At 40.7% G+C, this 15,164-nt stretch overlaps 1 protein-coding gene and 1 long non-coding RNA gene across 2 annotated transcripts in view; one reads left to right on the top strand and one right to left on the bottom strand.

Annotated features, from left to right (window-relative positions):
- Nucleotides 1–9,305, top strand: part of CTH (cystathionine gamma-lyase) — a 25,127-nt gene extending 15,822 nt beyond the window's left edge. The window contains exons 9-12 of the mRNA XM_036446219.2: nucleotides 2,486–2,607; nucleotides 4,372–4,424; nucleotides 8,309–8,447; nucleotides 8,726–9,305. Coding sequence (XP_036302112.1) covers nucleotides 2,486–2,607; nucleotides 4,372–4,424; nucleotides 8,309–8,447; nucleotides 8,726–8,746 — 335 coding nt within the window. The 3' untranslated portion in view covers nucleotides 8,747–9,305. The remainder of the gene's footprint in view (nucleotides 1–2,485; nucleotides 2,608–4,371; nucleotides 4,425–8,308; nucleotides 8,448–8,725) is intronic.
- A 1,548-nt stretch (nucleotides 9,306–10,853) lies between these two features.
- LOC123652707 lies at nucleotides 10,854–12,179 on the bottom strand. The gene is made up of 2 exons (XR_006742175.1): nucleotides 12,031–12,179; nucleotides 10,854–11,803 (listed from the first exon to the last, which is right to left on the bottom strand). It is a non-coding gene; the product is annotated as an uncharacterized LOC123652707 (long non-coding RNA).
- Between the last annotated feature and the right edge of the window lie 2,985 nt (nucleotides 12,180–15,164).

Raw genomic sequence — 15,164 nt, 5'->3', positions numbered from 1 at the left:
CAAAGAACTTTAATAAGCCAAGGCAAAAATACAAGGTGGGCAAAAGTAGGTTTATAGTCATGACTACATGAAACACAGAATTTATTCTTATATTATTATTTATTAATTATTATATTATTTTTCCATAGAGTCACTGTAAACCTACTTTTGCCTCATCCTGTATCTATGCTAGTAAGTGCCCTATATGTACCCCACATAAAGAGGTGTACATTTTGAATGAAGGAAGGGCTGTGAACTGAAGAATGAATAGCATTTGTTAAAAGGCTTGGACAAGGCATTTCAGGTTCATTCAGTAAATATTAATTTCCAACTAAGGATCAAGCTTTGTACTAGCAACTGGAATCCAATTATCAACAAAAGAAAAGGATTTCTGCTGAAACCGGTTTGGCTCAATGGATAGAGCGTTGGCTTGGGGACTGAAAGGTCCCGGGTTCGATTCCAGTCAAGGGCATGTACCTTGGTTGCGGGCATATCCCCAGTAAGGGGGTGTGCAAGAGGCAGCTGATCGATGACTCTCTCTCATCGATGTTTCTAACTCTCTATCTCTCTCCCTTCCTCTCTGTACAAAATCAATAAAATATATTTGAAAAAAAAGAAAGAAAAAAAAAGAAAAGCCCTCTCTGTACAAAATCAATAAAATATATTAAAAAAAAGAAAAGGATTTCTTTTCTTTTTTTTAATATATTTTATTGATTTTGTACAGAGAGGAAGGGAGAGAGATAGTTAGAAACATCGATGAGAGAGAGTCATCCATCAGCTGCCTCTTGCACACCCCCTACTGGGGATATGCCCGCAACCAAGGTACATGCCCTTGACCGGAATCGAACCTGGGACCTTTCAGTCCCAAGCCAACGCTCTATCCATTGAGCCAAACCGGTCCAGGCCAAGAAAAGGATTTCTTACGGAACTGTTTGGAAGCCCGGAGACAGGCGCCATGTGTGAGACTAGTGGGTCAGATTGGACCTGGGTTCACCAACCTTGGTATGTGAGTTCAGGCTAGGAAAGAACTCAGAGCCAAGACTCAAACTATAAGAGAACATTTACTTAGAAAATTACAGAGGTAGAAGTAATTCATAGAAGAAATGGGCTGAAGAAACAAGTTATAGAAGCAAAGGAAGGGCCCTTGGAGCTTGTGGGTGAGGAAGTTAAAGGTGATACGAGTTGGGAGGGGAAGGGAAAAGGCCTGGGCATGCTCCCGGTAGGAGAGTGAGCTGGGTTCTCTGTCTTAAGGGTGCTAAGGATAGAGATTTTAGGGGAAGATCTCAACAGAATATTCAGCTGATCTCCAGGTGTGTCCTTTCAGGGTCAATTTCTCCACTGATTGGCTGGTCAGCGCCAGGGCAGGGGGTCATTATCCAGTACAGCCGGCCTTGAGGTCAGCCTTGGTGTTGCTTGTCTGGTTTTGCTGTTTTTCTGGGCTGGAAGCTGATATACAACTGAGGCTTAGTTGTTATCTGTAGGGACAAAAGGTCAGGGGATCCAAACTGCTTGACCAACGATATGCTAGGGAAGAAAGGTCATCCTAGGATGACGTCGTCCTATCCTGCAATTGTCCTTTTAGCAGCCACCCTGGGCTTTCTGCTCTGGTGACCTGTGTACCTGGCCCATCGTCCTTGCTCTGCTCATGTTTGTCTAACTGTTTATGACAGAACTATGTTGGTGAATAAGACAAATATTAAGCGGGACAATAAAGAAGGATGTAATTAAAAGGGGTAGGGCAGTCAGTGTAGAGAATGTCCCAGGCAAAGGTCCTAATGATAACCAGACAGTGAGTGATTTAAGCAAAAGTGTGGAAAATGTATTACAAGCAGATTCAGACTCCCCTCACGGGAAGTGGGGGCGCAATAATGGGCTACAAGGCCCCCTCAAGCCTTGTAGTCCAGGGGTATATATTTGCTACAAGCCTGCTTCTATAGCTATCCAAGTCATCACCTGATTGATTCCCTTAGTTGTTCTTGCCCAGCAACAAACCTGAACTTTCCCTGTTTCTATGTGTTCTTTCTCTGTCCCTATGCTGAACCTTTCCTGTTTCTATACGTCAGTTCACCTTATTGTTGCAGGCCCTCCCCTGTTCTCCCATGCCTCCCGCTTTTGAGTCCAGAAACATTTTATAATTTCTGCTCGGTTGGTTCCTGTGGTGAGGCTGGCTCAAACTGCTGTGTCTGCCCCTGCCTATGTTCACCTGCCTTTGCTTTCCCTGGACCCCTGCCCTATCTGTCTGTGTTTCAAATTAACCCTCTGCTTGAGGTGAAATAGAGTGTGGTACTTCCGGTGTAAAGAAAGCTGGTGTGGCTAGAGCATGGAGAGCAAAGGAAAGCGATAGAAAGGAAGCCAGGGAGAGAAAGACGGGGCCCAGAACAAGCAGCCCGCTGAGACCATTGGGAAAGCTCACGATTAGGCTTATTGGTAGTTGACTTGAGCAAACTGATTTTTTTGTTTTGTTTCGAAATTACTTGTTTGACTCTAAAATAAGACTTTATTACAGGGCTGCCCTCTCATCCTCAGCATGAGCTGGCAAAGCGTCAGTGCACAGGTTGCCCGGGGATGATCACCTTTTATATTAAGGGTGCTCTTCAGCACGCTGAGGCTTTCCTCAAGAACCTCAAGGTAAGCTTTCAAAGCAAGTGATTAAATTTTAGAGGTAAGGTCTTTTTTACAGCAGTTTATTATTTCTCACTTGCATCCAACTCAGATAAATGTTTTTGTACCTGCAGATCACACCTACAAACCTCTTTATCATGAAATGCATCGGGTTAGAAAATGGCTTTGGTGCGGTAGCAGATAATCTGAATATGTGTATTTATTATATTTAGCTCTCCAGAGACTGCCATCAATTTGAGAGAGATGGGATGCGCATAGGTTTTCAAGTTTATTTAAAAGTAAACCCCTTTTCCAAATGAAATATTATGTGAGACCTCAAAGTAAGATGCTGTTAGTGCAATGCCCGAGCCTATGCTGGAGCCCAGCCCAAAAATGGCTTTCCAAACCCTGTGGCCTCCCAGGCTGCACCTGCCTGGATTGAGGGAAGGGAGGCCTGTGTCTGATTGCACTGGGGCAGCAAGTTCTCAGGGGCCCAAGGAGAGTCCTTCATAACCACACACTGAGCTTTCATTGGTCAACCTCATGCAGTAGACTGAGTTTTAAATACTATCAGTATATGTCAAATTACAGAGGGGAGGGGAGGGAGATATGGGGGAGATAAGAGATCAACCAAAGGACTTGTATGCATGCAAATAAGCAAAACCAATGTAGGAAAAACTCTGGGGAGGGAGGGCATGTATGGGAGTAGAGGGGGCAATGGTAAGATATGTACACATATAATGCCTTAATAAAAAAAAGAAAAAAGAAATAAAAATAAATACTATTGGTATAAAGAATAGGGTGCTAACAGATTCATCAAAGCCCTACTTGTCCATCTCTGAAATCAGAAAAATAGTAGTGTGTATTTAATTTAATATGGCTGTGAGAATAATTTTTAAAATATTTATAAAATTCTTTGCTACTAGAACACTAAATACTCTTTCTTCTATTCCAGGGGGCAGTTTAATGGGTGTATTAATTTAATAAGTGATGCATACTAATAAATAAGTGCTTAAACATTTAGATATTTTTCTTTAAAGGGTAACTGTAACCGGACAATCAATGGGTCTACAGTACCCATAACTACTTGAGCCAGTTAAGCAGAGAAAGGGTTGAATCATCCACAAAAATCTGCTCTACAGCCCCCAATAAACCAACTACTTATATAGTGTAGGACAGGGATTACATGGGGAAGTAGGGATTACAGGAATGGGAAAGTAGGAAGTGAGGGATGGGACTCCGTTGTTTGGGCAACAAGGTTGTTAGTCCCTCCATGATAATAGGCAGGTCTTGAATGAGAATGGACTGCATTCCAAGATTGTCTGCCTGGTCCAAGGTTGGCTCCCAGGTCCCAGGGACATACAGTTCCCAGCCAGAGTAGACTGTCCTTTCTTTAACCAGAATAAGGCAATCATGGTTAACAGAGCATGGTTAATATTTCCCATAACCATAACTAGTCCCCAATATTCTTTGTGCCCCTAACATAACCACAGAGCTAGGTCTCAAATGTAGTAATTCTGAGGTTTTAGAGCTCAGATTAATTAGGAAGGTATAGGAGATTCACCTTTATCAACTTTTAATGTTGTGAAAGTTTATACATAAAATGTCTGGTTAATGAAATCATTGTTATGTATTCTATTCTCATTTTTTTCTCTGACTTTCTTGGCCAGTTATCATAATCACTATTTCCTATCCTCTGTCCCAGGGCCATTTGATTTAAAACATTTACTTTTAGATATTCATTTTTTTTATTTTGGTGGAAGCTCTAAATTAATATTTTCTTTGCTATAGTTATTTACTCTGGCTGAGAGCTTGGGAGGATATGAGAGTCTTGCTGAGCTTCCGTAAGTATGTTTTTTTCTTTCAAAGCATTTTAACTTTGATGTCAGTTTTAATGATCACTTGATAAAGAAATGTGATAAAACCAGAAATAATTCAAGATATTTAATGATCAGAAGAGCATGGTACTATTTAATCAGAATGGATTCTAACTCAATAGAATGGAGACTGATGAAATCTCATGGAGGCTACTTATCAGTGTTTTCTGGAATTTATCTCCACGCCTGTTCTGTCTGAAGCACATTCTAGCAGTAATTGTATGTTGGACTTTCCACCTTTGGCCCAGGACTTGTTCCATCCCACTCCGCCCTGGAAGGGAGATGGAGATTTCATCCTGGAAGGGCTGATTTCAAGGCTCCTTGGGAAATGGGGAATGTTTTCTCTGATGAAACACCTCCAACACCTTGATTGTCAGAAGAAGGCCCAGCTAGCTATCATCAAATATCTAAGAAAAGATTTCAATCAAGGACATTGTAGGAAAGCAAGCAAAAATTTATTGGCTGCACCAAATACACGTAGGACAGTGAAACAAGGAAGGGCATAGGAGAAGCAACAGGAGAGCCTAGGTTGGGATTCTTTGGCTCACTGGGAAGTCAGAGAAAAGGAGCCCTGGGGACAGGGTCAGGGGGTTTGCCTGGGACGAGCTGCTACTGCCCTTTGCTCTCCTGGTTACAAGTCTCTTGGGGCCCCTTGGAGTTTAGGAGATAGGTGCCTGTGGGGGGAGAAAGGGATGTAGCACCTTATTTTACCGACAAGGATACAAAGATTCAAAAAGTTTTGCTGATCCCTCAGATGTCACATGGGAATATGTTAGGAACTTAACTCTTGAGGCTTTGCAATGAGGGGAGGTAAAAGCAGCCTCCCATCTAAAGTTGATGCCTATTCTACCAATTACTTAACCTTTAAGCTTCAATTTTTTTTTATCCATATAATGGGCTTAATATTTGAAATAATAATTATCATTTATTGATTACCCATCTCATCAAGCATTCCTGAATTATATCCCGACATCATTCTATGTTACTATGACCATATGTTGTAATTATTGCGGTGGTCAATCAACAACATTGCCTAATAATTTTCAACTGCTTGTGTGTTTTAGTTTCCATAGACATTTCTGGAATAACTATGTTCTGGAAGCATTGTACTGAGGGGGTATTATAGATTACCAAAATTTGGGCACATTTTCTGCTCTCTCATCGTAGTGTACAGTTTCTGAGTAGAGTTAGGCAATTTCGCAAAGTTACAAAGAAGAAATTATGTCCCCCAAAAATGATTTGGATAATTAAGATGACACTTAGAGATTTTGCTAGTCTTTCCAGATTTTGCCTGTTAAGTCTGTATGTACAAGAGGCACACTCAGCATACGAAATTGGGTTGTTTTTCATTGAAATGTGTATTGCTTTAAGGCGAGTCTTAAACCTCTCCTGATTTGTTTAGGGATTTGGTTTAAAGTTGCTTGGCCCTCAGACGGTTCTGCTAGGCCACAACCCTGCTGCCTGTAGAGGAGCGAATCTAGGTCAGAGCTTGCCTGTTCTATCACCCTCCTCTGTGTCTCCCAACTTGGCTGCAACTAGTGCAGCATGGCAATAAGGAGGGAGGAAGCAGAGCCAGTGTGCATTGGGTTGGTCTCCCAGCCTGAAGACATGTATTCATTTTTTGACCTTAAAAAAATTGTTTATCCTCTCTCAACCACAGTTTTCTCCATTGTCAAATGTGATATAATACTGGGCCGTGCTCTTAGGGTTATTGTGAGAACCTGGGGGAAAATAGAGCCTCAGCCAATGCCTTGGTTCATATTAAGTGCTCAGGAAATAATGACTACTCTTACAGATTATTTTTTATTGGGCTTTTACTACATTACTATATTGCACATACATCCCAGGTACATGTAAGTGCTTTTATATGTTCCTTCCATTAAGGACTGTAACACACTTGCCGAAACCGGTTTGGCTCAGTGGTAGAGCGTCAGTCTGTGGACTGAAAGGTCCCAGGTTCGATTCCGGTCAGGGACATGTACGTTGGTTGCGGGCACATCCCAGTAGGGGGTGTGCAAGAGGCAGCTGGTCAATGTTTCTCTCTCATTGACGTTTCTAGCTCTCTGTCTCTCTCCCTTCCTCTCTGTAAAATATCAATAAAATATATTTTTTAAAAAAAAGGACTGTAACACACTTTTGAGATCGATGTTATATCCAATTTTTATCTATTAAAATTAAATTTATGCACATACATGACCTACAGTACCTGTTTTATGAGAAACATACAATAAGTGATAGCTACTATTATTTCAGATAAGGAAATGGCCTCTGAGGACAGGTAAGTTTTACAAGCCCACACAGCCAGTATGTGGAGGGGCTGAGATTCATACCCACGTCTATTGGTCTCAGAGGCGTAAGTTCTTATTTCTACCTGTGCACACTCTGTTAAGGAATTAAGAGCCTGAAAAGGCAGAGCATTTTAAGGAGGATGTTTACGTGTAAAACTTAGAGTAGTGAAAGAAATCCATTTACTTTGACCATGACTGATATTTTCTTTCCGTGGGCCTGAAGTGAGGTAGGAGAAAGCAGCTTAGGCATTGATTTTACTGGCAGTGTTCGGGGAAAGGTTGAGTGTGAGTGGCAATGTGAGTAATAGAGTTCAGGAAGACTGCCGAAACTGGTTTGGCTCAGCGGTAGAGCGTCAGTCTGCGGACTGAAAGGTCCCAGGTTCGATTCCGGTCAAGGGCATGTACATTGGTTGCGGGCACATCCCCGGTAGGGAGTGTGCAAGAGGCAGCTGGTGGATGTTTCTCTCTCATGGACGTTTCTAGCTCTCTATCTCTCTCCCTTCCTCTCCGTAAAAAAATCAATAAAATATTTTTTTAAAAAGTCCTAATTTAAAAAAGAAAAAAGAAGAAGAAGAATAGAGTTCAGGAAGACTATAAGCCCCTCTGTAATGCCTCAGCCCATAGAGATCTCCCTCCTCTGAACTCTGGCAGTCCTTGTCTTCATACGGATTTGTGTCGACTATTCTGTTTTGTGAATTGTTCATAGTCTTTAGCTCCTGCTTCGTTATCTAGGGTAAAGAAGATATCTCATTCTTCTTAGTTTGCTAACTCTTACTATAATACCTAACCCATAGTAGGTGCTTTGCCTTTACACTTGGTTGTGTGCCAGAACTTCTAATGCACATGGGCTGTTACTAGTGATCTTGGGTTGCCTTTTTCCAGATCTGTCTCAGAAGTTCCAGTTCTGGATTGATTCATTGATCTAGAAGAGATTAATTCTGATTGGCTCTTGGTTCCAGATGCCTCTTGTAAGTTTAGCTGGTTGGTCATGGCATATGGTTTCTGGCCAGGGACTCATTCAGGCAAGGTATTAAAATTTACACACTGGAGTCTGTCTTTCCCTACTGTATGGCACCTTCAGTGTCTGGAATGAGTGTACCTTACTGATGCTATAAATTGATATAAAAAAAAGTTTGGATTTCACTTAAATGACTAGAAAAGATAATATTAACAATTCTTTTTTTTTTTTTGCCTATAAAAACTATAAGTGTATGAAGAATTTTATATTTAGAGTAGAAGAAATTGGAAGATACTTGCAACTTAAGATTCAGAATATGCTTCCATTGATATAATATAGTGGTAAAAAATGTGCTCACTCTGGGCCCAGCCAGTATGGCTTAGTGGTTGAGCATTGACCTATGAACCAGGGGTGTCATGGTTCAATTTCCAGTCCAGGCACATGCCTGAGTTGCAGGCTTGAGTCCCAATAGGGGACAGGGGATGCTAGGAGGCAGCCGATCAATGCTTCTCTCTCATTGATGTTTCTCTCTTTTTCTTCCTTCCTCTCTGACATCAATAAAAATATACATTTTTTTAAAAAAATTTGCTCATTCTTCCTTCTAGGGCAATTATGACCCATGCATCAGTGCCTAAGGGCCACAGAGATGCCCTTGGAATTAGCGATACGCTGATTCGACTCTCTGTGGGCTTAGAGGATAAAGAAGACCTAATGGGAGATTTAGATCAAGCTTTGAAGGAAGCGGTAAGTTTTATTACTTTAGTGTTTGTGGGTGTGTGTGTGCGTGAAAGTGGTGCTTAATCTTGGGGCTGGAGCTCCTATTTATAAAGAGAGGCCTTGCTATGAATGCTTAAAGGTTTTTCTATTCTCTTCCTACAATAAACAGGGTGTATAAATGTGCATGGAATGTAGTCAAAGTGCAGATTTAAAAGATGGTAGTATTCAGGAAAGAGTCCTTAGGGGAGGGGAAGTCATTGCCAGCATATTTAATAACCTGTTTTTCTTGTGCACTGTTTTTACAGCACCGTCCAAATGCATGTTGAACCTAGCATACCAGAACTGCTATTAGAAGTTGCTTCCTGAGAGATCAAATATTCTGAATGATCAAATGGACCATTAATGAATTTTTATAGATTTTCAAGTGAAAATTTTAAGGCACCTCATTACCTTTCACACAACTGTAATCTTGCAGGGATCATCCCTGTTTTCCACAGTTTCCTCTTTCCCTTATTGTCATTGACAGGTCAATTCTGTTAATATCTTTTTGTTAATTTTTGGCATACATTTGCCTTTGAAGGAAGTGAAATTTGTGTTGCTTTTTGGGATTATTCTCTTCTTTTCATAGCATAAGGATTATATTGATCATGTTTACAACATAGTGATAATTCACTTTTGATGTTTTCTGAAGAACTTAAATTATTACATGAATGTTTCTAAATCAAGTGTGATTTTTCATATCATTGAAAATAGCACTTAAAACAATGGTTTACACTTAATTACCATAAGCCAAAAATCACTTGCCTGTAAAGTCTACTGTGAAATTCTACTGATTTATGATGGTGTTTACTATATTTAAAAAAATAAATCTAATTATCAAATCCATTCCATTGTGATGTTTCTATATTATGTGAAATTAACTTGGATTCCTGAGCCCTATTATTCTTATCTCTTATGTTAATTTTTACCAATTCAATTATAAAACTATCATACCCAAATCTTAGTGTTTGCAGATTAGTTACAAATTCTGTACATAGAAGGTCAAAAGCCACTTTTATAGACAGAAATAAAATACCTTTTTAGATTTTTATCTGAAACATTAGGTTTGTGAGGCTAAAGGAAGAAATGTGTAAAACAATCTTTTATAGTTGAAATGCATAACAAGTTATTGTCAACAAGTCATAAGTCAAATAGATTTTTAAAATTATTTTGATGCCAAAAGCTTTCAGTCATTTATTTGCTAACACCATTTGTTTCAGTGTTTTAAAAAAAAAGCGTACAGTATTGAACTTGATTAATAATAGTGCTGCATAGGAGGGGAATTCATACTAACACACATTCTTACGTATTGCCCACATTCTGTACAGTCTGGAAATTCTGTCTGTAGGCAGCAGCATTTGAGGCAGCTCATAACTCTCGATGGTTTCTAGCAGGCCTGATTTCTTGCCTTCTCAGGACCACAGGGCTCCGGAAATAAACAAAGACTCAGCCAAATAAGAAAAGCAAAGACTATTCTGAGTTTGCAAGGGAATCAGCTACTGTCACTTGTGTTTTGTCAGAGACTCAAAGGCAAGCAGAACATGAGGAATTGTAGAAATTTTTAATATTGATACGGATGGATGAGAAACTAAAGCTTCCATATTTAAAATTGTCAGATAGATAACATTAACTCACTGTTAGAAATAAAAAATAAATAAACAAATAAAAGACTAAAAGCACCAAAGCAGACAGGAGTGGAAAAGCTTTAGTGTCCAAAAGGAAAGGTTTCAGATATGCCCTGATCCGGAGTTGTGCTGGCGTTTGGGAAGCTGTTGGTGAGCTACTTTGAAGTGGAACATCCTTACATCCTGATCGTATGTATTTTATTTCTGTCTATAAAAGTGGCTTTTGACCTTCTATGTACAGAATTTGTAACTAAGCTGCAAACACTAAGATTTGGTATGTATCTAACATCCTGATCGGTTAGAGCCATGGTCGGCAAACTGCGGCTTGCGGGCCACATGTGGCTCTTTGGCCCCTTGCGTGTGGCTCTTCCACAAAATACCACGGCCTGGGCGAGTCTATTTTGAAGAAGTGGCGTTAGAAGAAGTTTAAGTTTAAAAAATTTGGCTCTCAAAAGAAATGTCAATCGTTGTACTATTGATAACTGGCTCTCTTGACTAATAAGTTTACCGAACGCTGGGTTAGAGGTACACATTTGGCTTTCTTGAGTTTTTCCTTATTCAAAAGCAGGGGCAAAAATTAGGGAAGTTGTCAATTATTAATCAAGTCCTGGCCATATGGGGCTGATTGTTATAGGAGGGATTGTTTAGCTTCCTGGATTGTCACTAGAAATAGAAATAGATTTTTAGCAAGGCTTGTTTGTAGATGTGTTTCCGGGAAACCCCTGGTTGGGCTTGGGCTGCCTGTCACTGTCCAATAATGAAGGCAGGGTTGAATCATATAAGGCGTTTATTGAGAAGGCCAACCAACTAAGAAGACAGGTTGCTTACACGCATTCAAATCCTGTCTTACATCAAGGCGCAGGGGACAGGATTACAAAGGGGAAGGGTCTAGGGTGATGCTGGGAACGGAATGCAGCTACATGCAGTCCTGGAGGTCCCCAGACATCAGCTCTTGTCCTTAATCATCAGGCGATGAGATGATATTTTGACTGACTCCTGGTGGGTTGGTCTAACCATGCTTATTGGTTCTGCTTGCTGGATTCACAGCTGAGTCACCTCCCTAATGTCTTCACACAGCCCTTCTAAAAGAAACTTAAAAACTTAACCTTCTATTCACATACATATATGTATTCTAAAATTTAAAATAATATGATTACTTTTCAGATTAATTCAGATTCTCTATCTTATCAGTTTATAAGTCCCCTATCAGATGTGGGAGTTAGTTTTCCAGGGAAGGTGCAGTAATTGTGCGTTAAAGTTCTGTACAAATGGTCTATCCATTGTCTATCTGTATATTTAGTCTCATAAGTAACTAGCTACCATCCTATTAGGGTTCTCCAGAGAAACAAAACCAATAGGGTGTGTGTGTGTGTGTGTGTGTGTGTGTGTGTGTATACATATACATATATGCATATGGAGAGAGATTGATTTTAAGGAATTGGCTCATGACTGTAGGGGTTGGTAAGTGAAGTTTATCGGAGTGGGGGGAGAGGTTGGAGACTGGAAATTCACATAAGAGTTTTGCAATCTGAAGGCAGAATTGTTTTTTCTTTGGGAAACCTTAGGCTTTGCTCTTAAAGTCTTCAATTGATTAGATGAGGCCAACCCACAATCTACAGCTTGATCTCCTTTACTGATTTAAATGTTAATCACATCTAAAACATGCCTTCACAGCAACATCTAGATTGACATTTGACCAAATAGCTGGGGTACCATAACCTACCAGTGGTCGACAAACTGCAGCTTTCGAGCCACGGTTTGCCACTCTGTTGGCTAATGAGTTTGCCAATCACTGACCTTGACTATCCATTCCAATAATTACAGGCTGTTGTTATTCCTTATGATTAGCCCCTATTCCAGTGGTCGGGAAACTCAGTCAACAGAGCTGCAAACCTCAGCTCTTGAGCTGCATGTGGCTTGCGAGCTGCAGTTTGCTGACCACTGACCTAGCCAAGCTGACACATAAAATTAACCATCCTGTTATAGGCGTTGTTCCTTACTGCCTGAGAAGGCACCATTGTGTTTATTAGGATTTATGAAGTTTATCTGTAGTTTTTGGTTATGTTCAGGCAATATCTCTCTCCATTAGAATAGTTTACACCAGGATGATGATTCAGTGATTAAACACTGTACCACTCACCCCTGCCTATTTTTTTAAAACATCTGCCTTTGTAGAGGGGAATATAACTGGACAGCCATGCTCTGGTCACATTAAATGAGGTCAGGCTTCCAGGATACTGCTTTTACTGAGTTGCTTTATATAACACACTAGTGACCCGGTACACAGATTTGTGCACATTGAAAGGAAATTAATTAGAAGAAAGATTCATGTGTTAATTACTGCAAAAAAAATTACATCAAAATATATATAATGTAGTATCATTAAATTAAAATACAAAATATTTTAATATTGCTATTCACTCTTTGTAATGGAAGTGTCAGATGAAAGGAAATTAGTAAAAGGTATATGAAATACATAAATTGATTAATAAACAATAACAAGATGACATAAAAACAACAAAGAAATGATATAAAAAAAACAAAAACATGATATAAAAACATTGCTAAAAACAATGATTGATAAATTGATGAATAAATAACAACATGATATAACAACAAAGACATGGTATAAAAACAACAAAAAATATGATATAAAAACAACATTGATAAAAAATAGTGACTGACCCTAATCGGTTTGGCTCAGTGGATAGAGCATCAGCCTATGGACTGAAGAGTCCCAGATTTGATTCCAATTAAGGGCATGTACCTTGGTTTTGGGCACACCCCCAGTAAGGGGTATGCAGGAGGCAGTTGATCAACGTTTCTCTCTCATCAATGTTTCTATCTCTCTATCCCTGTCCCTCCCTCTCTGTAAAAAAAAAAAATCAATAAAATATATTGAGGAAAAAAAACAAAACAATGATTGATAAATAAATGTTTATTTTTAAACTAGAGCCCAGGTGCACAACATTCGTGTATTGGGGAGAAGGAGAGGAGTCCCTCAGCCTAGCCTGTGCCCTTTCACAGTCTGGGAACCCTTGAGGGATGTCCAACTGACAGCTTAGGCCACAGTCAGACCCTTAGTGCTGCTGCTGCAGAGGCGGGCTACTGTGCTCACCAGCCGTTAGCCTGACTTGTGGCTGAGCAGCACTCCCCCTGTGGGAGTGCACTGACCACCAGGGGGAAGCTCCTGCATTGAGTGTCTGCTCCCTGGTGGTCAGGGTACATCATAGTGACTGGTCGTTCTGCTGTTCGGTTGATTTGCGTATTACCCTTTTATATATAGGAAGGATTACCAGTGCGCATCATATGTACCGGCCAGCCAGTTGGATGTACAGTCAGTCACCTAGCCTTTTACTAGTATATATATATATATATTATTAAAAATTCCATTCTACCCTTGTGCTTACTACATTCATTGTTGAAATTCTGAGTGAAATTAACCTCACAACAAAGTCAGTGTGTACTATTTTAAAAAATATATATTTTATTGATCATTTTACAGAGAGGAAGGGAGGGGGACAGAGAGCTAGAAACATTGATGAAAGAGAATCATCGATTAGCTGCCTCTTGCACACCCCTACTAGGGATGTGTCCACAACCAAGGTACATGCCCTTGACCAGAATCGAACCTAGGACCCTTCAGTCCGTAGACCAATACTCTATCCACTGAGCCAAACTGGTTTTGACAAGTGTGTACTATTTTAAGTAGATACACTGCATCATGTTTATTTTATAACTAGTAGCCCTGCACATGAATCCGTGCACCAGTAGCTCTCTGAGGGACCTGGCAGCTCTGCGCCCACTGCCCAGAGGCCCATCTGTGGCCGGGTGTGGAATGCTTGCCTTGTTGCTGGGGCAACGGCACAAGCGTTCTGCACCCTGGCCTGGCCAGAGGCCCATCAGTGGCCTGGATTGAACACTTGCCTCGTCATCGTGTCAACGAGGGAAGCATTTTGCCAGGCCCGCTCTTAAGGGCCATCCCCCTGGAACTGAGGGACTCCAGTGGGGCTTAGAGGACTGGTCCCCACCATCTTGTGGCTATGGGTGCTGCCATCTTTGTGATGGAGTGATGGTTAATTTGCATATTACCCTTGTATTAGATAGGATGCTAGGTGACATTTAAGAGAAAACCTTATTATGGAGCCAATAAAGTATAATAAGCTTGTTTTGCTGGTGACTCAATTTACTCATGTATTTGTACCTGAGAGCTTATTCATGTTTTCTAGTTTTGGGGTATATTACCCAGGAGTGGGATTGTTGAATCATATGGTAGCTCTATTCTTAATTTTTTTTTGAGGAATAACCACACTGTTTTCTATAGTGGCTATACCAGTCTACATTTCTACCAGCAGTGAATGAGGGGTAAAGTGCCTTTAAAAAAAAAGGTTTTTATTGATTGCAGAGAGGAATGGAGAGAGAGATAGAAAGATCAATGATGAGAGAGAATCATTTATTGTCTGCCTCCTGCTCTCCCACTACTGGGGATTGAGCCCACAACCCTGGCATGTGCCCTTGACCAGAATCAAACTTGGGACCCTTCAGTCTGCAGACCGATGCTCTATCCACTGAACGAAACCATCTAGGGCTGCAAAGTGCCTTTTACTATGTAAGGTCACATGATCATGGGCCTGAAGATTAGTGAGAGGGTTAATTTAAATGCAGGCAGATAGGGCAGGGGTTCAGGGGAAAACATAGGCAGGGGCAGACACAGCAGTTTGAGCAGCCTCACCACAGGAACCAACCAAGCACAAATTATAAAATGTTTCTGGACTCAAAGCAGGAGGCATGGGAAAACAGGGGAGGGCCTGCAGTCACAAGCTGTAGGAACACATAGAAACAGAGGAAGTTCAGGTTTGTTGCTGGGCAAGAACAACTGAGGGAATCAATCAGGCAGCCCCCTCCTCCTGAAGGGAGTCTGATTCTGCTTATAATACATCTTCCACTCTTCACTTAAATCTTCTGGTTCGAGGAGCTCATTCTTTGGTGTCCAGAGACACGACCTGGGGGGAAAAATCCTCGGCTCACTGTTCTGGTTATCATCAGGACAGGAACATCTTTGGGGGGATAGGAGGAAGGC

Source organism: Pipistrellus kuhlii, unplaced genomic scaffold (genome assembly GCF_014108245.1).
Source record: "Pipistrellus kuhlii isolate mPipKuh1 unplaced genomic scaffold, mPipKuh1.p scaffold_m20_p_2, whole genome shotgun sequence".
In the NCBI taxonomy this organism is placed as follows: Eukaryota; Metazoa; Chordata; class Mammalia; order Chiroptera; family Vespertilionidae; genus Pipistrellus; species Pipistrellus kuhlii.
The sequence above is the reverse complement of the archived record's forward strand: the minus strand, read 5'-3'. Positions and strand labels throughout refer to the sequence as shown.